Source organism: Felis catus, chromosome B2 (assembly GCF_018350175.1).
Source record: "Felis catus isolate Fca126 chromosome B2, F.catus_Fca126_mat1.0, whole genome shotgun sequence".
In the NCBI taxonomy this organism is placed as follows: Eukaryota; Metazoa; Chordata; class Mammalia; order Carnivora; family Felidae; genus Felis; species Felis catus.
Genome location: NC_058372.1, coordinates 44,285,989 through 44,310,002, shown reverse-complemented (window position 1 = coordinate 44,310,002; position 24,014 = coordinate 44,285,989). Strand labels below are relative to the sequence as shown.

Sequence of the window (24,014 nt, the reverse complement as noted above, 5' to 3'; positions counted from 1 at the left end):
AGGGGAACCCCTGATTTATCCCCCAGGTCCCCCTGCCTAGTGACCTCTCTCCATCACCCTCTCCCTTCTGAAAAGTAAAACAGCCTTTCCCTTTCTCAACATACTCTTTTGAATCTCCTTTATTCCTTCCACATCTGCTCTAGAAATTCATTTAGACTTGATTTTTTTCCTGTATAAAGACATTTGGCTGTGGTGTGCTCTGTGCCCACTGATACCAGTGGCGCCCAGTCTTGTGGCTCATACTACCTGAGAAGGTCCAGCCCCAAACACAATCCACCACATTCGGGAAAAGCTGGGTCTTACTGTGCAGAATAATGAAGCACCTCATAATTTGCAGCTTGCTTAAACAACTTTACTCTGCAACCTTCTTTACTCATTAATTCTTTCATTTCTTCTTTCTGTCCTTGATACTCTTTGTTTCTCAGTTCTGGTCTACTCCTGTTCTAGGCCTTTCTCTCTCTCACTGTCTCTCAGTCCTCAGGAATAGAGGAAGGTACATATTTGGAGAAGGGAAAAGTCATTGGAATCTTTATCCAAAACTGAAAATTAATTTTCCCTTCCAATAATGAAAGCTCAGCTTCACAATACTTCCTTTTAAGTTTAAAAGGATAAGTGTAGAAAGGGATTGCTTTCCCCACTGGGAGACAGGCCAACAAAGAAATCTTCATCTCACTAAAAATTTCCAGAAATCTGTACTAGCACATTCTTACCACTGATAATTGTTATACGGTCATCTGACATATAAAACCTGTTATGAATAATAGTAATTATTTCGGGACATTTTATCCACTCTTACTCTCTCTATTTGAGATGTACAAACTTTCCCCAGTGAATATAAGTTTCTCTCGGGAAGAAAACAGCAATTTTGTAAATATTAGAAAATATTTCTGGAATAAATTAGAGGTGTAATTTTTAAAAATTGAGTTTTTGAACACTGTTTATCCTATTGACATTTTTAAAATTCCTGAAGTGAAGGCATGGATGTAAAATAGTTTTTCTCCACTTTGGAATATTGTAAATTATTGATTAGTTCTCTTTAGCTTTGTCTCTGTTCTCTAAAAACTGATTTTTTTTCAGGAGCTTATCTACAAGTCCCTGGTTGAGAAAACTCATTTCCTACCCTTATTTTTTTTTTATCAGTAATTGATGCCATTGCTTTATTATTTTTGAGTAGAAGTTTTAGAAATGCTGTATTTTTTTCAAAGCTGTTGTATAATTTCCCTAAATAAGTCTAAAGTAAACGCTAGCTTTTATTACTTAATTTTTTGTTTTTAAGCAAATTATGATGAAGTTTGGGAAGCAAATTTCTTGATCAGATTTTGGTGGGAATCGTTGCTCAAGGTTATGAGATCAGTTTCTTTATTTTGCAGCCTGGACCTCATGTATTTTTATCCCAGCCCCACCCTCCTTCATGTGTACTGTGACCTTTTGCACACACCTTAGCTCCAAATACTTTAAACAAGCTGCTCTATGAATATGAAGAGACAACATTTGTAAAGGATCTCCCAGCATAGAAAAGCAAACAGAACTAAGAATCCATGCTTTCAAAAGTATGGAAAGAAGTGGTGGGATGAGTAGCGATGCACTCTTTAAATTGCTGTGGAAGTTAATGTTTGCTCTTCGTCATCTTTCCATATGTCCCTGGGCAGTAGATGCACCTGCTTTTCATTGTGGAGAAGCATGGAGCCCCCTCAGTCTTCAACCCCATTTTGCAGTCCCACTGTCTGAATCAGACTCCTCAGAATTATGCCTCAGAAGGTCTGAAGGACTTAGCACATGCCTACTCTTCCCCTCCTTTTCTGGATTATTTCCTCCAAGTTGTTAGTTAAATCTTTACGTAATATTATTCCCGAGCTATAGAAGCAGGGTGTTTATATTTTCTGTACTTATTTACTTTCTGTTTTGGGGGGGGTGTGTGCACGTGCGCACGTGCGTGGATGCTTGCGTGTGTGTCTAAGTAAGGATTAAGGAACAGAGGAGCCACATCTCAAAGAACAACTTACTTTCGTGATTCTATTTGAGTCATGTTCCTTTTTATAAGCCCAAGAAATCATGGTTTTATGATTAATTTTGGAATTTCAGTTGCTTTTCTTTCTGCCTGGGTGAGTCCGACTCATCCCTCCAGGCTTAGCTGAAACTCCAGCCATAGGAAAGAGGGGACGAACACCCTTGCCACCTAAGTCCTCTCTTGGGAAGCTAATATCATAGTCATTTATATACAGATATTACTTTGTGTCCTTGTGTCCAAAATCCTTTAGGGAGACTAGTGACTGTGTCTTTCTCATTCCTTCCTTCTCTTTCTCCTCTAGGGGAAGCGGTGGGTCAAGGTAAGCCAGGACAAGGGCTTTCTGGGTGGGTATCGGTTTGAAGACAGCTCTGACACATCCAAGGTTGTCTCTGGGGACACATTATCTCTGAGGCTTGATAGCTGGCAGGTAGTTATGAGGAATAAATGAAGTGGTCCAAAGTATTTGTGACATTAGATGATCAGTAATTAGTATTATTCTCTTCCTATCTCTTTAACAGCCTCTAGGCTTGGCCCGGCGTAGAACAAATATGAAGCAAATTTATCTTGAGTGAATTAATGGCTAAAGTAATGGAATTCTAATCTATGACACATACTTAAGCAGATATGATTCACTGTGCAATAACATGCTTGCCATTGTGCCTATGGAATCCCCAAACCATATATATTTTAGAAATGGCTTACCATTTCTGAATGCAAAATCATCCTTTCTGTTATTTGGTTTCAAATGGCCTAAGATGTGGTTTGACCTTTATTGCATGTATGCCAAGAACTTAAACAGATGGTTGCTGAATTTTACCCCAAATCGCCCATAACTTCCCTGGTTGTCTTCTGTACTGGTCCCAGTCCCCATTAGGCTCTAGCTCTTTTGATAATTACCTTGGCATTCTTCCAGTGGAGTCTTCTATTTTTAGAGTCAAAATGCTGGAAGAACAAACCACAGATGTGCATTGAAATATGCAGAGTATGGGTACAGAGCCATTTCTGAGAGTTATAATAAGAAAAGTCTTTAACCTAAAGATGTTGTTTGAAAACTTAGCATATTTCCTTTTCTTTTCCTTTGTCTAGTCCCAGAATACTACCTTGTTTGTCGAGCATCACACTGGGATTTGAGAAACTAAAGATATCTAATCAAAATATCTATTTTCCGAGAGTACTCTACATTTCTCATACATTTTTGTTTAAAAAGTTATTAAAGAAGACAATATCAGTCATAAAAACAAACCTTATTTAACACTTCACGAAATGGACAGTCTCCTTTTGGAGAACTGCAAAATGGGCTGGAAGGCAGGAAGGTTTTATAGGATAAAGAATAAAGAACAAGGAAGAGACAAATCGAAAATATTGGTTAGGGCCACACAGCCATCCTTCTCTAGGGTGAAAAGAAACAAGGAAATAGTAAGTACAGAGTTCAGACCTGGCTTGGCATTTGGGGATTGGCAGACGGTATACTGTTTTTCTGATCAAGTGGAGCATTTACAGGAATGTGAAAGTAATCTAAGTCACTGATGTAGCCTGCTGAGCAGAAGTGGCTCCATCTTGGGCCTCGAAAGTTCTTTCAACAGCTTATATATCACATTAGATTTTAAGTATTTTGAACTCAAAACAAACTTTTGTTTCTGTGTGATATAATACAAAACATTTGTATGCTTTATCTTTTTTAATGTTTAAATTTTTTTTTTTAATATTTACTTATTTTTGAGACCGAAAGACAGAGCATGAGCGGGGGTAGGGGCAGAGAGAGAGGGAGAGAGAGAATCCCAAGCAAGCTCTTTGCTGTCAACATGGAGCCCAAGGCAGGGCTAGGTCCCACAAACCATGAGATCATGACCTGAGCTGAGATCAGGAGTAGGAATGTTCAACTGACCGAGCCACCCAGGCACCCTAATTTTGCGGTTTACAGTTCACTTAGTTTAATAAGGTAACTTAATTTAAAGGTTTTTATTTATGCATTGTTTTATTTGATTAAAAAAATTTTTTTTAAGTTTATTTGAGAGAGAGAATGTGCGCATAGGCACACACGCATGAGTGGGGGAGGGGCAGAGAGCGAGGGAGAGAGAATCCCAAGCATGGTCTCCCCGCTGTTAGCACAGAGCTCAGCGTGGGGCTCGAACTCACGAACTGTGAGATCGTGACCTTAGCTGAAATCGTGAGTCAGACACTTACCCAACTGAGCCACCCAGGCTCCCCTTATTATTTTTATTTTAAAGGAGCTCAGAAAACTTCACTATTCCTTGAATCCAAACATTTTAGGCCAGAATTATGCCTGTCTTATTATAGGTGGGTCACTTTGGAGTCATGCAAATCTGATTTTAAATACAAACCCTCGTCCTTGGTAGTCATCTGTCCTCAATTAAGTAGAAAAAATATTTTTCTGTATCCTGTAGCTGCAGTAATGTAAAATACAAAAAGAAAAAAGAAAAAGAGGGTTTGTCCAATGTAGATTCTCTAAATAGCTTTTTAAAGAGAAAACATTTTTTTTTAAAGAAGATTTAAAATCTGAATTGTAGGTCACTGCGAATTTATTTGTAACATCCATTTGCCAGGGGCCATCTTGGTTTTCAAGATAAAAGTGAAATTGGTTGGAACCCCATCCCGGTGTTCTAGGAATCCTTGGAGGGAGGAATGAGGGAGGTGGCAGAGGTGGAAGCTTGTATATCTTGTAGTTTTCTCTTGACTCATGGTTCTTGCATTTGCTGATTTCTCAATTTACATTCTGTCTTCCCTTCTGCATGTTTTGCCTCTTTTTGGTATTGCATTGCCTCACTGGACATCGCCCAGATCTTTATTTCCCTGAGTGTACACTTAAGGTTATTTCTTAGCAAACTTTGCAAAACATTAAAAATATGGAACAAGGAAAGAGAAAATGATGTTGCAGCCAGAAACAACTTAAAATTGAATACTTGACATAAAGTTGAATATTCTGTTCTTGCGAGTCTTATCTCCCATTACCCTGAAGAGTTTTCCTGGGCTTCCTATCAAGTAATCAGTCACCTACCAGGTAGCTGGGTCCCTTCTGTTCTCTCAGATCTCCAGCCTTGTCTTACTTACCTTGAAGACTCCAGCAATTCCAGTCCCTTCTTCCTGTGCAGAGCCACAGACTCTCCCTTTGTTTGACCAAGGACATTCAGGCTTTGTCCCACAGGGCTTCATCTTTTAATGCATGCCATTCGCCAGCGATTTAGTTTTCTTTCCTCCTTTCTTCGTTTTCTTTCTTCTCTTCCTTTTTCCTCCTCCCACCCTTCTTCCTCCCTCCCTTCCTCCCTTCCTTCCCATCTTCCTTCCTTTCTTTCCTCAAATACACTTTAAAAGAATTTTGGATCCCCTCATTTTTAATTTGATGTGTAAAATTTATTATCCTGCACTTCAGTAATTTCAAAGGACACTACTCCTGGTATATTGCCTGCATGATTTTAGTCTGTTTAAAATATTTAAATATCAAAAGTTGTAGATTTAGTTCATTCAGTTATGGAAAATGGCTGCCTTATAACCTAATTGTCAAAGCCAGTTCTTATTATCAAACACATCAGCCAATCCAGCTTGTTTTCTAATGGGAAAGATCTGTCCTATTTTTTTCAATTCAATTCAAATAAATGTGTCATATGTGTGTTGCTCTGATGCTCCCCTCGCTTTTGAATTCTAATTTTAAGATAGACACATGGACAAACATGGAAACAGCTATCTGGTTTGTGTGCAAGGGCTAGTGGAGAAATGGATGAGCTAAGACCTGTCTTTGGGCGCCTGGGTGGCTCAGTCGGTTAAGCGTCCGACTTCGGCTCAGGTCGTGATCTTGCGGTCTGTGAGTTTGAGCCCCACGTCGGGCTCTGTGCTGACAGCTCAGAGCCTGGAGTCTGCTTCGGATTCTGTCTCCCTCTCTCTCTGCCCTCCCCCTGCTCACACTCTGTTTGTCTCTCTCTCTCTCTCAAAAATAAATAAACATTTAAAAAAAGAAAGAAGGCCTGTCTGCTTTTAATATTTCTTTTCTGTGTCTGCTTTACTTTGCTTTCAAGGGCTCCTTCTTTCGGTACAACGTGTTCTGTACTTGCCCTTTTGTTTGGCACTCAAGAGATTTTTATACTGCAGGGAAAATGTGCCAGCGTGAACATCAAGATGACCGAGAGGCAAACTTTTACAAAGTGAGGAAAAGTTGATTGTGTTAGGAGATAGGGAAAGAGAACCGAGCCACAGTTTTTTCTTAGACCCATTTTAGAAGAAAATAAATATGGAAGTACCAGAAAATTGGTTTCCTTAATATTATTGTGTCCATGTGCCCTCTGTTGATGAATGTGATTTGGAGACTATTATACGACAGTATCTTTTAAACAGAAACCATTCTTTTCCTAAGAGATTATATTTTCCATGCGTATAGACACATACTACAGGATTATTCAGACGCTGTGCTAGCCATTGTCCACTTGACTTGGTTATATAAACGATCTGTGTAATAAAGGTCACACAGAATTTATGGTACTTGTAAAATTCCAATGCCGGAATAAAATCTAGACCTCTGAGCAATAGGAGGTACAGTGAGGAGCAAACAAGCAGCTTGTTCCCTTGATGCTTCTTAGTCAGGAATTAGCAAGCTTTTTCTGTATAATACCGTAGAGTAAATTGTTTTAGGCTTTATGGAACAGAAGGTCTCTGTCACCACTGTTCAACTCTGCCGTTGTAATGTGAAAACATCCCTAGGCAATAAATAACAAACGAGTTTTGCTGTGTTCCAATAAAACTTTATTTGCAAAAACAGATGGTAAGCTGGATTTAGCCTACTGGCCATAGTTTGCCAACCCATGTCCTTGACTATGGCCTTATATAAGAGAGAAGAAGAGTAGGACCCAAATATATGGCTACAAGTAAGCTTAAGTCAATGATATCCAGAAGGCACTTTGGCAGTCTGATTCTGATGAAGACGGCACCTTTGTAGCTGTAAAAATGATATAATTTTGAGCCAGTTCTGAAATCCTGGCCAATTAAAACTTCAGTCGGAGTTATTTCGTTTTAGGGTTCATAGTAAGAAATAAAACCCCTTTGCTGTCTTGTACTTTCATGTGAATAAAAACGAGTAGGGGCGCCTGGGTGGCGCAGTCGGTTAAGCGTCGGACTTCAGCCAGGTCACGATCTCGCGGTCCGTGAGTTCGAGCCCCGCGTCGGGCTCTGGGCTGATGGCTCAGAGCCTGGAGCCTGTTTCCGATTCTGTGTCTCCCTCTCTCTCTGCCTCTCCCCCGTTCATGCTCTGTCTCTCTCTGTCCCAAAAATAAATAAATAAACGTTGAAAAAAAAATGTTGAAAAAAAATTAAAAAAAAAAAACCAACGAGTGACTTTGGTGTTGATACAGTTGACCCTTGAACAACACTGGCCTGAACTATACATGAAGTTTTTGAATAAATATATGAGACAATATTGACATAGATACTGACAGATGATTCATTTCATAAACAGATGATATAAATTTATGGTATCATATATATAGTACAATATTGTAAATGTATTATTGCTTCCTTATGCTTTTCTTACTAGCATTCTCTTTTCTCTAGTTTACTTTATTCTAAGAATACAGTATATTATATATAACATAAAATGTGTGCTATTAATTGTTTATGTTACTATTAAGGCTTCTGGTCAATACTAGGCTATTAGTAGTTAAATTGTTGGCAAGTCAAAAGTTATAGGTGGATTTTTGACTGGAGTTTGGGGGAGGGATAGTCAGCACCCCTAACCCCTGCATTGTTGAAGGGTCAGCTGTGCATCTGCTCAGAACTTCTGATACAAATCTTATTTTTTCCCACTTAGTATGTTTCCCTCCATTGTCTTAAAGAGATAATTTTAAAACTGGTGATAGAAACTGTTTGAAACCCAGATTATTTAATAACATTCAAGAATTTCTTCTACTTCTTTCAGTCCAGCACAGTGGTTCTTAGAGTATGTTTGCTGGGCCAGCAGGCATCAATAGCACCTGAGAATTTACCAGAAATGCAGATGCTTGGGCCCTACTTCAGACTTACTGAATCAGAAACTTGGAGGGTAGGGCCTTGTGATCTGTGTTCTAACAAGCCCCCAGGTGATGCTGAGGCATGCTTAATGTTTGAGAACCACTGGTCTAGCTTATACCAAGTTTTCAGTTAATTCTTTTTTTTTAATGTTTACTTATTTATTTTCGAGAGAGAGAGATAGACAGTGAGCAGGGGAGGGGCAGAGAGAGAGAGGGAGACAGAATCCCAAACAGGCTCTACATTGTTGGTGCAGAGCCCGATGCAGGGCTTGAACTCACAAACTGTGAGATCATGGCCTAGACCAAAACCAAGAGTTGGACGCTCCACTGACTGAGCCACCCAGGTGCCCCTCAAGATGCCTTTTAGACGTGCAAGCAGTGCCATTAAGAAGCCAGTTGGATAAAAATAAGATGGAGCTCAGGAAGGTGATCAAAGGCAGATGATAAAATTCACCAGCCCACTGATGATATTTTATAGAAAAGTATTTGTTTGAAAACCACAGAAAAAGAATCTAGTTAGGGAAGAGAGGAAGGCCCAGAACCGAAACCTGGACTCTCCTGGGGCACATTCAGAGGTTGGCTAAAGGAGCCACCTGTCACTAGCTCGGGCTTCAGCTGGTGTGGGCAGTCTGGGACTGCAATGAGGACCCCTGATCTTGTCACTTCCTACACTGAACTCTGTTCCAGCCAGCTGGATTCCTATTATGTGAACATGCCCTTTACTTTGGTGTAGCTAATCCTTTGTTCTGATTTTACTTCTTCTGAGGAGCCTCTCTGACATCCCCTTCACACCTGCCCCTCCCCACCCACCCCAGTGTGGTCACTGTCACCACTGTGCCCCACAGCACATTGCACATTTTGTTGTGGTAACACTTACCACATGTTAATTACTTTTAGTTCTATGCCTTTTCTATCAGACTACGTACCTTGAGAGCCAAGGTTCTTCTGTTCATGTTCATCCTCAGCACTTGGACATTGCTAAGAGGTTCTCAGTAAATATCTGTTGGGTGAATGATTGGAAGAATTCCACAGACCTGGTGTCCAGTTAGTATTGGATATGCTTTCAAACTGTAGCCTTTCTCCCAACTAAGGTTTCAGGGAAAAGAATCACTTTAGTAGCTACGGAGCAAAATGCATCAGGAAGGTGTGGTTTCTAAAGAGTTATTACTAAATTTTTACTAATAATAATGATAACAATAATAAATACCACCTTATATTGAACACTTACCTCACGTTAGACACCGTGCTAAGTTTGTGTGCTATTTATAAACTCATCAGTTAGAACCTCAGAATTCCTCATTTCAACACTGTCTGGGCAAAGCACTTACCCTTCCTTTTTTCAGTTTTAGAATTTGTTGTCTTTTTAAGTGTAGTATCTTTAAACCTTCAATTTCTTATTTCCCCTGCAGTGCTTAGTTAGCACTTTGCTCTCCACTAAATGCCAAATAAATATTTGCTCACTTGATTTAGTAGTGATAGCTCTTGCATAGGCAATGATCTCAGCCATTTTTTTTTTTTTCAAATAAAAAATTTCTGATTCTGACCGTGGATTTTCTAAATTAACTTTTTTTCTGAATTAGCTTAGAAAGTCCAGGGATAGTTCAGGGAAAGTATGAAGAAGTAAAATTTTTGTTCCATGGCATATCAAGATAGTTTTCTGATGGTAATAATTCCTTTGGTTCCCAGTAACTACTTGTAGAAGATTTGGCCACATGCATGCTGAGGCATTTGATATGTGCTGGTAATGCTGAGACAAATGAAAACCAGGGTTTGTTGGTTTGTTGAAGGATTATCTCAGAGAGTATCCATAGCCAGTATATAGCTACTTATCTTTTGTGTCCTGGTTAAATAGCTATTGATGATGCTGGTGTAGATAATGGGAGTTTTTAAAAGTTTGGGAATGTTGGCGTAAATAGCTGTTTCTCCTGTGGGATTTCTCAAAACCTGTAATACGCTGATGTGTTCAGTGAATCACCAAGAGAATGCTAACATTTCCTGTTAGTTTGGTTGACCATAAAACGTTTTTTTCTTCTTTGAACTTTGGACATCTTGCAAATGCTTCATAGAACACAATTTGGAAAAACTGTGATATTTAGGTTGTGAAGATGCAGAAGGCATACCTATTATTTTCTCATCCCTGTTGTGGAAAAGCAAAAGCAAAAGTCTTGTGAGACAATGTCCGTGAAGGTTAAACAAATGGCCCCTAAGGTCACTGGTCTCTTTTTAAATATTAGGTTACTTAGGTCTGAGCAAATGAGCAGAAGGTCTTAGTAAAGAACAGTGCTGTGTATCACTATTTCATTGTTGGAAGGTTCATCCTTTCTTGGCCCAAGAGAGGAAGCCCCCAGATTCTCGAGTCTTCACATTTTCTAGAATGGTGTCATGGATCATCTGTAATGGCCTCAGGAGATTCCTCACTGTTCCATCACATTTATACCACCTTCCGGACCCGTTACACCCATTGCCATTTTCCGAACATACCCGTGCTTTGTACAGTCTTCCTTTTGCTTTTCCTCTTTCCTTTGCCTGGACTGTTCATTCATCCATCTCCCCATGTTGAAGTTGGACCTTGGTTAATTCAGCAGTTATTTATTAAAGTCTACTCTTTGCAAGGAACTCATTATAATCATAGTTGTAGACAAAGATACTCAAAATATTTTGCTTTTCTTTTAGTTAGACATGCACCTCCCTGCTTTTTTTTTTTTAATGTTTATTTATTTCTGAGACAGAAGGAGACAGAGCATGAGTGGTGGGGGGGGGGTGCAGAGAGAGAGGGAGACACAGAATCCGAAGCAGGCTTCAAGCTCCGAGCTGTCAGCACAGAGCCCGACGCAGGGCTCGAACTCACAAACTGTGAGATCATGACCTGAGCTGAAGTTGGTCGCTCATCTGACTGAGCCACCCTGAACCTCCCTGCTTTTATATTAGAATAAAATACCAGAATATTTTACACATCACAGAACAGTTTCCTTACTTGCATGGTGTACCAGTTAACTATAGGCTTATCTTTTACCTCCTAGTAGACTAAATGCATTGCAAGAATGTCTTTTTTTAAAAAAAAACTTTTTTAAATGTTTATTTATCTTTGAGAGAGAGAGACAGAGTACGAGTGGGGAGAGAGCAGAGAGGGAGACATAGAATCCGAACCAGGCTCCAGGCTCTGAGCTGTCAGTACAGAGCCATATGAGGGACTTGAACTCATGAACCGTGAGATCATGACCTGAGCCGAAGTCAGACGCTTAACTGGCTGAGCCACCCACGTGCCCCACAAGAATGTCTTAATTATTGTACCCTAGTAGAGCCTAACTCAACTCCTAGCCCTTACTTGGTGCTCAAGAATCTGTCAAGTTGAATGGAATATATAGATGTCCCTATGGCTATTAGTAGAACTATAGCTTAGAAAGCCTGGTTTCAGATTTGCTTCTGACTACTCAGGAATTACAGATGTACTGACAGGTCAGATTTCCCAGGTAGCACCCACCTATAACTGTCCTGCAGAATGGGTTTACTTTAGAACCAGATTCGTCGAGAATCTAAGACACGGCTGGAGACTCTTATCCATGCATTGCCACTACAGTTGGGAAGCAAATGTGCAACTTGGCTTAATCAAACTGACAGTGTTTTTTTACTTTTATTAACCAATACTGTCAAAACAAATTGAAAGCTGGGTTGTTCCAAGTAATTTTCAGAATGCAAACATTTTATTTGAAATACCACTGATTAAAATGTCTAAGTGGACTGAAAGGGCCCAGCTATATTTTGGGTCACGGAAAGATTGACCCCAATCCTTTTTCAGATGCCTTCAATCTAAACATAAACTAAGGTATGCACATTACATTAGGAATGTTTGGTGCACCTATGTTTAGAGGGAGAGCTCATCATTCCAGATGTAATACATGTTCCTCATTGTCCCTTTCCTCATGTTCTTTTTGGACCTTCTGAAATGTATGATTGAAAAATCAAAAGCAAAACCAAAAATGAATCAGCAGGGAAGAGGCAGAAATAGCAAGCCAGGTGGCTTCTCCGATCTTTTACTTTATGCGTTTGAAGCCAATCTTCTATTGCTGTTTCCTTAAGTGGAAGGAATATTTAGACAAGAAAGAAAGAAAGGAGTGAAAATGGAACACCTTTCCGACGGGTGCCATCTTAATCATTTGACAGCCATACGAAGATGAAGCCCAAGGTTGGATCCCAGTCCATCACCTTGAAAGAATCGGCAACGGTTTAATTTTTTTAGGCTGCACTGGCTCTTGGTAGAAGGAAAATGATAAAAAGAGGCAATGCGTTACTAAACATGGTATGCAAAAGGTAATAGCAATGCTAACACTTGTTGTCCAAGGCAGCGTCTAACCTGTATTAATAAGCTCCCGTGAAATCACTCTCTGGCCTCTTTAGGTCGGTCTTTTAAACAAATTTTGAAATTCTCTCTACAGGTAAAGATAAGATAAAAGTCTCTGAGGATGACTTGAAGAAACTCCCACTGATCAGATGGTGTATTTTGGAAACGCTTCGTTTAAGAGCCCCTGGTATCATTACTAGAAAAGTGATGAAGCCTGTTCAAATTTTGGTGAGCTTTGATTTGGTTTTAAAATAGTCAACCTTTGAAGGAAAAAAGGTACATGTTTTGCCGTATGTCATTAGATAATTCCTCAAGTTCCGTTAAGGAAACAGGTTACGGATGAGAGTTGTGCCGTAACATTTTTATTAATGTGAATATTTATCCGTTGGCAACTATTTTAGCTAAAAGGTAACTCTTCGATGATCATTTTGGCTATGTGATTCCACATCAGAATTAATATGATCCTATTTAGGTCAAGCAGGTGGATTGGATAGTCTGCTGAGCCAATGGGCAAGTAATCTTGAACAATGGGTTCAGGAATTGAGGGTTTGAGGAAAGTTCCTTTGGGTAACTGGAAGGTAGTTTCAGACTACAGACAACAGCCAGGGAAACAGCGGGAAAGCTGTGGATGATAGCAACTGATATTAGCAGTCAGCAGCTGAGTGAGGGAGAGAGGTCCTTCCTATGAGCAAAGGAGGAGAAAATTTGCAAGTGCTCCATGGCAGGTATGTTCGTGTGGCTGACTTTTAATTCCGTATTTGGCAAATCAGTCAGGCAGAACAAAATATTTTTTTTTTCAGAATGACTTGACTTAGGGCCTGCATTATCCACATAGATCACATTTACTCAGCTCTCAACTCTTGGTAGCTTTTTAATAATACAGTTTGATACAGTTTTTAGTAGTGGAAGACAAAAGAGACAAAAAAAATCAAAATTTTATAAAAGTTGCAGCTACACCCAAAGGAGACATAGTTTATTTAACTGGTCTTACATACATTACAGCATTTAGTTTTAGTGGGATTTTAACTGTTTGTGCTTTTAAATAATCTATTAGTTACTTTAAAATATCAGTATAAAAAGATATGCTTTGAGGAGATATAATCAAACAAATTGGTGCAATTGAGTAGAGGAATGTGTTTACTACTCTGAATAGTACTGTAGTTTATATTGAACGTTTGTTAAACCTTATTTATATTCTGGCTAACAGATAATTAGCTGAAATACAGAAGTTATTTGTCTGCCAGTAGGTATCTTGATTGTTATTTTAAGTATACAGATGCCATACATGCTTTGTGAGATTTATACCTACATATTTCAGTTATTTTGGAGCTTTTGTAAGTGGCATTTAAAAAAATTTTTGGTTCTCAATTGTACATTACTTGTTTGTAGAAACGCAGTTGATTTTTGTGTGTTCACCTTGTACTTACAACTTTGCAAAACTCAATGTGCTTTTTGGTCCTACAAGTGTTTTTATAGATTCCTTGGGAATTTTTACGTAGATATTTTATTTCTTTTATTTCTTTTTCTTGCCTTATTGCCCTGGCTCTGACTTCCAGCACTGTGTTGAATAACAGTAGTGACAACAGATATTCTTGCCTTAAGGGGAAAGCATTAAGGGGAAAATCTTCCACCATTAAGCTCGATTTTTGGTGTGCTTTTGGTAGATGCTTCTTATCATGTTGAGGAAATGTCCTTCTATTTCTAATTTACTGAGAATTTCAATCATGAGTGGGTGTTGGAGTTTGGCCAGTGCTTTTGCTGCATCGGTAGATACAATCATATGCTTTTTCTTCTTTAACCTGTTGCTGTGATGGATTACATTTATGGATTTTTGAATGTTGAACCAGCCTTTCATAGACATGAAAGACATGTCATGCTAGGCATGACATTCTGGAGTAAATGTCAATTTCATCATGTTGTCTAATTCTTTTTATACATTGTTAAATTTGTTTCACTAATATTTTGTTGAGGATTTTTTGCCTGGAAGTTCCTAAGAGATAGTGATCTGTAGTTTTCTGCTTTCTTACCTTTCTTTCTTTCTTTCTTTCTTTCTTTCTTTCTTTCTTTCTTTCTTTCTTTCTTTCTTTCTTTCTGTTTTGTCTGGTTTCTATATCATAATCTCTTAAAAGATGTTTTATGCTTGTCCTGCCCTCTTTTCATAAGCACTCACATTCCTTTCTTTACTTCTTTCCTCTCTCTTCCACTCTCTCTCCTTTCTCTCTCTCTTTCTTCTTCTTACTTAATTCTTTCTTTTTCTCGCATTTCCTCTTTCTGATCTCATTTTTCAGGCCTTTTCCCCTGAAACCTCTCTCCTTTTAAGTTCCCATTTAGTTCTTTAGTTCCCATAGTTCTTTACTAACTATGCCTTCACTAAAACAGGGAGAAAAAAACCACAAGAATCTTCATATCTATATATCTATCTATATCATATCTATGGAAGAATAAGATATATTCTTCTGGTTACTTTTGTACTATCTTCTCTGTAACTTTCAGTGTGGTTTATGTGACTTCAACACGTTCTGTCTCAGACTTCCTTGACCATTGTTCTGCCTGCCTCATATATGACTGCTCCATACCCTCCTTCTCAAACTTAACACCCAGCTTGTGCTATTTCATTAGCTCAGTATGTGAGGCCATCACATGATAATTTTATAATGAAAAAGTTTAAACTATTACATAAATACATTTTCTGGCAGACAGACCCAAACCAAAGACCTTTAGGCACATGTCAGTTTCCGATCAACATGGTGCACTTTTGAAATTGTATTCTTTTTAGCTTCTGCTATCCTGACCTTCAGCATTCCTTTTTTTTTTTTTAATATATATAATTCATTGTCAAGTTAGCTAACATACAGTGTATATAGTGTGTTCTTGGTTTTGGGGGTAGATTCCGTGATTCATCACTTACATACAACGCCCAGTGCTCATCCCAACAGGTGCCCTCCTCAGTGCCCATCACCCATTTCCCCATCCCTCGTCCCCCATCATGCTGTTCATTTACTTTTTTTTTAACTTGATTATACTTATACCTCAACCCTTCTTTTTTCAAATAGATACTATTTGTCCTTACTATTCTCTTGCCACACTAATTATCCTCTTATTTTTCCTTTATTTTTTACTGTACCACCACCTGAAATCTGTCTTCTGTGCCCTATTTTTTCCCTTCGAGCGGAAGCTTTCCACTGGACGGATGTTAGTTCTTTGCTTATTTCGGTTTGCTTCTCATTTTGGGACCCTTGAAGATGACTCAGTCTATTTCTTCCTTCCTTGTATTTTTATTTTACCATAAGGTGTTGTTACAAATGTATTTGTTTTTCGTCATGCAACTGACTTAATTGCGGGTCAGGCTGCAATATTGGCACTAACACAGTCACTGTATTCTACTGCTCCATTCACCAACCTGAAAACCTCTATCCTTAAGCAAGTGGCTCTTGGAAGAGCTTTTAACCACATGTTCTTACCAGGGTTGTGCTTAACTAAGGGAGGTTATAAATTTGTTGTGGCCATTAACACCTCATACTTCTTCAAAAGCAATTTTGCTCGTTCAATAACTTTACCTAGAAAAACACCCAAGTTCAAACATATGCAACACATATATACTCATGTGTATACAACTCCCCATGACCCGTTAGCCATACAGCTATCTCACATGCTCCTTGTATGGCACCAATACAGAAACCTATGTTTCATTATAGTGTAAATCTGCCATTTAGACACTTTTTAACATTATTACACTTTTCATGCATCCAGCGCTTGCGTATTTATCTCGATAGCCTTGTAATAGTCCACTGAATTCATAGCTTAAGTATTTCATTATTTCCTAACTCTTGAGAATTTAGGTTGGTTTCCTTTGTGGTTACTTTAATGTGGAGATTATTTGCCTCTTTGTGCATAGTACATTTTTTAAAAATATTTTATTTATTTTTGAGACAGAGAGAGACAGAGCATGAGTGAGGGAGGGGCAGAGAGAGAGGGAAACACAGAATCCAAAGCAGGCTCTGGGCTCCGAGCTGTCAGCACAGAGCCCGACGCGGGGCTCGAACCCACCAACCGTGAGCTCATGACCTGAGCCGAAGTTGGACGCTTAACCAACTGAGCCACCCAGGCGCCCCCATAGTACATTTTTTTAATGATTATTCTTGAATTATACTTTAATAGTGGATTATTGGTCCAAGGGAATAAACACATTTACGATTCACTGCATACAATCCTCTTACAAAACTGAACTGTTTTTATAATTCCAACATTATAGATTCTCAATAAAAATTTTTAATTAAAAGTGATAGATATCTGAAACAATTTGAGAAGTTGTAGAAAAAAAATCATAATCTCTTATCTCCACTTCCTCAAACTCACACTTTCTTCCTAGGGGCCAGTGGATCCACGCTCATTCCAAGCCCTGCTGGTGTCTCTTTTACTGATCATGCAACCCAGAGACATGCGCTCAGGCTGCTATCTTCCAAGAATGTTCTAGAACTCCTTTTCCTTATTTTTCACAGTATACTTTTAACTTTTTTTTTTTCAAATTTTTAAATGTTTACTTATTTTTGAGAGAGAGAGAGAGAGAGAGAAACCATGCAAGTAGCAGAGGTGCAGAAGAAAGGGAGACACAGAATCTGAAGCAGGCTCCAGGCTCTGAGCTGTCAGCACAGAGCCCGATGCAGGGCTCGAACTCATGAACTGTGAGATCATGACCTGAGCTGAAGTCAGATGTTTAGCTGACTGAGCCACCCAGGCGCCCCTACAATATATTTTTAATATTTGTAAAAGGTACAAATATTACCTTTGTTTCTGTACTTACTATTTCTTTTATAAATTAAATGTATACAACCTTTCCCCTTTTAGGAGGTATAAACTAATCACTGTGAACTTCTCCCTGCAGAGTTGAGGCTTTAATTTTGAAAATAACAACTTGAACAGCTTTTTCTTCTTATTTCATAAACAAATCTTGGTAATTAGTTTTAAAAAGGAAACCATAATGAGGCACCTGGGTGGCTCAGTAGGTTAAGCATCCGACTTCGGCTCAGGTCATGATCTCGCAGTTTGTGAGTTTGAGCCCCAGGTCGGGCTCTGTGCTGAAAGCTCAGAGCCTGGAGCCTGCTTCAGATTCTGTTACTCTGTCTCTCTCTGCCCCTCCCCTGCTCACGCTCTCTCTCTCTCTCTCTCTCTCTCTCTCTCTCAAAAAGAAATAAACATTAAAAAATAAACAAAAAAATAATAAAAAGGAAACTATAAAAAAACACTAAAAGAAGAGAATAAAAATTGCTTAAAATTTCACAAGTCTGATAACCACTTGAACATTTTGGTATTCTGATAATTTCAGATTTTTTTTTCCTGTAGTCTGTGCATTTTTAAAAATTCAATTAGGACCATGCTATGCTAATTTTCTCATAATCAGCTTTTATGTTAGTAATAGTTACGAAAGTTTTCTGTATCAACAGAAGACATCTACACAGCTTTGAATTGCAGCATGATGATCTAATATGTGGATATAACGTAGATTTCTAAATCAGCTGTCTATGCCTGAATGCGTATGGCTTCTGGGTGTTTACTGTTACAAACAGGGCAAAGATGGGCATCCATATGGCCAAATCCTGGTTTACAGTAGTAATTATTTCCTTGGTATGAATTCATATAACTTGGTCCTTCTAGGCTTCATATGTTTTCTAAAACAGGTGGAATGCCTTTATTGAATATATTGATGTGTTCCCAGAAATTTGGATTATGAAAAACGCTTTGAATGGGATCATCCATGTCAAGTAGTGGTGGGGGTTCATGTTTTCTTCCCTGTAGGGCAACTGGTCACATTTCTTGCTGTGAATGCTTGAAGTGCTCTCCTACTGATCTTTCCTAATGCAGTCTGAACATGGTCTCCTTTATTTATGTCCCCGTACTGATTCCTTCCTATATTTTTGGGACAAATTAAGATGGGCATACGCCATCTGCTTTCTTTGATTTATTCCTTCTTTTCTTTTTTTTTCCTTCTTTTTCTTTCTTATATCATCTTTACAAAACTCTTAAACTTCTACCTGTACTCTGTTTTTAAGGTTTCATACTTTTGGTACACAGGTAATCTTCAAGAATACCCAGGAAAGAATAAACAAGGAAGTGTTAGAAAATATGAATGATTAAAGAATACTAATTACCTTCTCGAGGTATTGAAACATATTATAAAACCACAACGGTTAAAATGGTGTGGTAGTGGTGTCAGACTTAATGTTCACTATCAATATAACAGGCTGGATAGGTAACATAGAAACAAGTCCCTTTGTATCCAAGAGTATAATATAGAATAAGTGAATCGTAAATCAATGAAGAGGGAAGAGATTAACATATGGTTTGGGATGACTGGCCAGAAAGTGGGTATTTTTTAACTTTTAGAGTAGTTCTCAAACTTTTTGTTCTCAGGATCCCTTTATACTCTTAGCATTATTGGTTGTTTTTTTTTTTTTTTAATGTTTATGATTTTTGAGAGACAGAGAGACCAGCAGGGGAGGGGCAGAGAGAGAGGGAGACACAGAATCCAAAGCAGCCTCCAGGCTCTGAGCTGTCAGCACAGACCTGACATGGGGCTGGAACCCACAAACCGTGAGATCATGACCTGAGCTGAAGTTGGATGCTCAACCCACTGAGCCACCCAGGTGCCCCTATCCTCTTAGCATTATTAGAGACCCCAAAGACTTTTACCTATGTTAGTCATATCTATCAATATTTAATGTATTAGAGGGGCACCTGGGTGGCTCAGTTGGTTAAGCGTCCGACTTCGGCTCAGGTCATGATCTCACGGTTTGTGAGTTCGAGCTCCACATCACGCTCTGCGCTGACAGCTTAGAGCCTGGAGCCTGCTTCAGATTCTGTGTCTCCCCCTCTCTCTGCCCCTCTCCCACTTGTGCTTTATCTCAGTCTCTCAAAAATAAACATTAAAAAAATTAAAAAATATTTGCTGTATTAGAAACTAAAACTGAGAAATTGGTATAATATTTATTTGCTAATTAATTTAAAAATAACAAGAAACCTACTACATGTTAAAATAATAGCATGGTTTTATGAAACATAACTATATTTTCGAAAACATAAAAAATGTGGGAGAATAGCATTATTTTAAGATTTTGCAAATCTGTCTAATGCCTTGCTAATAGAGGACATCTGGGTTCCCATAAATGTGTCTGGAATCAATCTGTTGTGATATATTCTTTCCATTGATGGAAATGAAGAAAATTCAGCCTCACACAGACATGTCACTGGAAAAGGAATCAATATTTCAATAACTTTCTCAGATATGTCTGCTTTCTAATACCTCATTGAAATGCAACAGTGGGAGTTTCCTAAAAGTTTGTTATAATCTGAAATATCAATGAATTTATTGTATTCAGTTATGTCAAAATCCACTGGTTTGTCCTATACTTTGAATCTTATACCCAGGCATGATTTTTGACCTAGCACAGCCTCTGGAAAGGTCTTAAGAACTCCCAGAAGGTTCTAGACCACCCTTGAGAACCACTATTTTAGAGAAAAAAGGGCTGCCAAATCTTGGGATTCATCAATGAAACCACAAAGATGAACAGATTTAAATGTATCACATCAAAATTTAGCATGTATTTTTTTAAATATAATCCAAATTAAATGTAAACCAAAAATTAAGAACAAATGTTAATGTAAGTATAACACAGGGGTAAATAATGTTAATATTTAAAGAACTCACATATCAATAAATAAAGCACTAATATTGCATAAATTAATGAGGACAGAACATGAACACAACAGTTCATATTAGAAAATAACATGGAAAAATGCTCAACAAAGACATAAAGATTTATACAGGAACCAAAAATAACCTATTAAATGTCAGATTAGCAGAGAAGAGGGCAGTGAAATTGACACTAAAATATTATAGGTAGAAACCTATTTAGCTACCAGATTTGAGGGAACAGTTGAGCAAAATGTATTAACAGCCTTTAAAAATGTCCATGCCCTATATTTTCTGAACATATATGTTAGAAGATTTTATGTGAAAAAATGCTTCATGGAAGAAGATGCCTCTGATGGCATTATTTATTATAGAAAGAAAACCCAGGGAATGATTAAATTATTTATGATTAATCTGCCCAATGAAAGATGAAAGAGACATTGGAGACAAAACTGTTCACAATGAGTCCACACTATAAAGAAAAAATACTTATGCTATAATATTAGGTGAACAACATTAAGTTTCCAAAATTAACTATTCATCAGGATAAAGACTATGTTTAACAACAACAACAACAACACTCAACTGTTTGGTAAAAGTACTGGAGGGAAGTCTAGCCGGTTGATGGGTGTTTTTTTGTTGTCAGCTTTCTGGTTGTTTTTTAGCTTTTTCTATTTTTCTGAATTTTCCAAAATTTGGATAGAGAACATTTTTTATCATGCAAAAGAGTGTACTTTTTGATTTTTAGCCTTTTTTTTTTTTTTTTTTTGCAACGTAATCACGTTCCTGGTTAAGAGCTAGGATAAGTGTGTGCCTCGAATCCCCTCCTGTGGATGTTTTGCCTTTCTATAGGACTTCTGCTTTCTCTTCAAAACTCTACATTCTTTGCAACCACTTTGCTCTCAGTATCCTTCTTGAGCTACAACAAAGAGTGCTGCCTTCTCTTCCGTCTTTAAGAAAACCCCATCTCCACGCTAGCAAATTAAGCTCACTGGGCCTCACAGGATCCCTATGAAGGGGGCCGGCCAGGCTCAATGCTGCCTACCTGAGAGGCACAGTTTTACAACACAGAGAAGCTGTGATTTTGATGGCGATCTGTGTTCTGGTCCTAGGACTGTTTCGTCTCCCTTTTGGTCTTTCCCTTCATGTGCCGTGTAGACGATGACAGCGACTGTTAGATGGGACGATGATGTCCTTTTGCTCAGAGGTTCCTTTGCTCAGAGGTTCAACTGGCTCTCACATTCCTTTATGCCATTCATCAGCCTGGCATTTGCTGCTGTGACAGGAACTTCTTTCTGGTCTCCTCCCTGTTGCTAATGTTAATTCTGTGACTGAGATTCCATTTGAAGGCTTCTACTAGCCTGTATTGTAGGCTGTGGCAGTCAGTCTCCAAGTCACAGTCATGGGTCAACAGCCAGCCACTAAAGAGGTGTATGCGGTAAGGAGAGGAAGGGCACCAGTTGACCCGCCTGGAGCCCTGTCCCAGGGCTGTCCCTGGTCCTGCCCCCAAACACGCATCAAGGCCCTCTGCAGCTGATCTCGAGGTCAGGCATGACCACTCTAACCTCAGTTCCGCCAGAGGTAGAAGGAACAGATAGGCTTGAGATCTCCTAAGTCTCTTTCTACTTTAAAAATGGTAAGAGGACACCAGCGAAATCCCCTCTCTCTTCCTTGTTTGGGAGCTCTCTCAGCACTTAGTACTGCAGCGGCCAAACCTTAAGCAATATTCAGTCCCCATTGGAGCTAACAGGGTTTCTCTCTGGTTAAAAAATGATGGCCCATTCCCATATGCCACTTCCTGCTACTATAAAAAGACATATTTGTAATTGTAACGTGCTCATATTCTAGAAGCAGAAGGTAAGTGTTTTTGTGAATATCTTGAGGACACTTCAAACTTATGCAGGGTTAAATATATATGACTTCCAATGATTGGGGATGGGAGTTACTAACAGAATGTGCCTTAGGAAAGTTGATAGCTATCTACTGGTTACACACCATGGGAGAGTCCTTTGTCCTATGGGTCCTGAACATGATGAAGTCAGGGTGATTTTATGACATGGTTTTTAGTTCTTAGTATAGTTTATATATTAGAAAACCTATGATAACATAAACAGGGAAGGATAATTCAGAAACACACTGCTTAACCTCAGTCCCACAGCCACAGTGTTCCCAAACACCAAACCAACCAAGAAACACACAACACTCAGTGTCCCGTGCCTTCCTAACCAGTTGTCTTCATATTCTTCATATTATTTCTACCCTAATAGCTGTTTCTGGAGTGGAAAAAGAGAGAGAGAGAGAGAGGGAGAGAGAGAGAGACTCCACTGCCTCTGCCCTGACACTGTCATCAATGTCCCCGGGGATAGGAGACACCCACTGTTGCCACCCTCAGTGCTGTTATGGCCACTGTCCTGTCTCAGAGTTAGATTTTTCTATTCCGTGACCTGGGGATTCACTGTGGTTCCCATCAAAAGCACTTGGCTACCAACCCCAGTATCAAACATCCAAAGCTGCATTACATCAGACATATACTAGTATCTATAATCTTCACATTTATCTAATATATTTCCCCCATGTAACCAAATGTGTATGCACATATAACTAATCATCAGAATTAGAATGTAGTCATTGCTTAAGTTGGAAAACAGAAACGATCCTTCCAGGAAAGAATTAGATTTTCTCGCCATTGATTTATAAAATGTATATGTCTTCTCTACAATATAGTTGGAGCATTATTTTTCATGACCCAAACTCTCTTTAAAGCAGATTTCCAAAAATAACTTGAAACTGATTTTTCTATCATAGAATTACACTGTTCCTTCCGGTGACTTGTTGATGTTGTCTCCGTTTTGGCTGCATAGAAATCCAAAATATTTTCCTGAACCTGAAGTGTTCAAACCTGTAAGTCCTCTCTTTCAAAATGCATTACCCTTTGATTTTAATTTCCTTTATGGTGGGAATATGAATTCATAGATTAACTACAATTGTGTCATTTTAGCAGACCTATTTCTCTCTGTGGTCTAACCAAGTCGACAACAGAGTAAAAATCAGACTTGTAATATGGATGGGTATAACACAAATGAGATAGCAAGGTTTTTGAAATAAGCTTCACCAACTTGAAAATAAATGATCTGAAACCAGCAAAGTATGTTAAAGTGAATATGTCTGGTTCTGAAAGAAGACTTATTTTATATTCATCGGGCAATTGCTCCTGTTGTTAGTTTCCAAGGAGTACTAAAAACAAACGAAACAAGACAAATTAAAGCTGTTCTCTGCTGTTTCTTAAAATTGGGGGGTTACAAGGCTAAGCAGAATCTTAAGAGGTGATTTAGTCCATCCTCTGTCTTTAGGTACAAATTAAAAAAAAATGGCATCCAGATGTATTCATTCCACATCCCAAGCTCCTTCCAATAGGCAGGGCGGCCAGTAACTTTCTAGATTTATTACCAAGGACAATTTTGTGATGGAGCCCGAGATCTTATTATAAATAGTCTTCCTTTTCTGAGGTCCGTTCTGTGGTTGATTTACATTATCATTTACGTTTACCACTTAACAAAATTCTTTTTAAACCTTTTTATTTATTAGTTCACATTCCAAAAACACAATTGTGCCTGATATGAATAACAGGTTGGAAAAAAAATTACCAACAGCCCTGCAACTTTATATGCAAGGATTAGCTGTACAAAGTCATTTTTAGCCTAGAGAAATAAAGTTAAGCTTATTTATATAAGACTGATTTGGAAAAAAAAAATGATTTCTTCCCACAGGAACGTTGGAAAAAGGCAAATTTAGAGAAGAATGCTTTCTTGGACGGGTTCATGGCATTTGGAAGCGGGAAGTACCAGTGTCCTGGGAGGTCAGTGAGACAGCTGGGCCACATTTATCCAGAAAGTCTGCAGAGACACGATGGCTCGGGGGGGGGGGGGGCGCATCTTTGGCTTAATCTCCCTTTTCTTTATTACCAAACTACAG

General features: G+C 38.6%; 1 protein-coding gene across 3 annotated transcripts in view; it reads left to right on the top strand.

Moving 5' to 3' along the window:
• CYP39A1 (cytochrome P450 family 39 subfamily A member 1) overlaps positions 1-24,014 on the top strand; it is a 95,689-nt gene that overhangs the window by 48,344 nt on the left and 23,331 nt on the right. For all 3 annotated transcript variants that reach the window (XM_003986216.6, XR_006597807.1, XR_006597808.1), the window contains exons 8-10: positions 12,450-12,583; positions 22,848-22,943; positions 23,810-23,898. In XM_003986216.6, the coding sequence (XP_003986265.1) occupies positions 12,450-12,583; positions 22,848-22,943; positions 23,810-23,898 (319 nt within the window). The remainder of the gene's footprint in view (positions 1-12,449; positions 12,584-22,847; positions 22,944-23,809; positions 23,899-24,014) is intronic.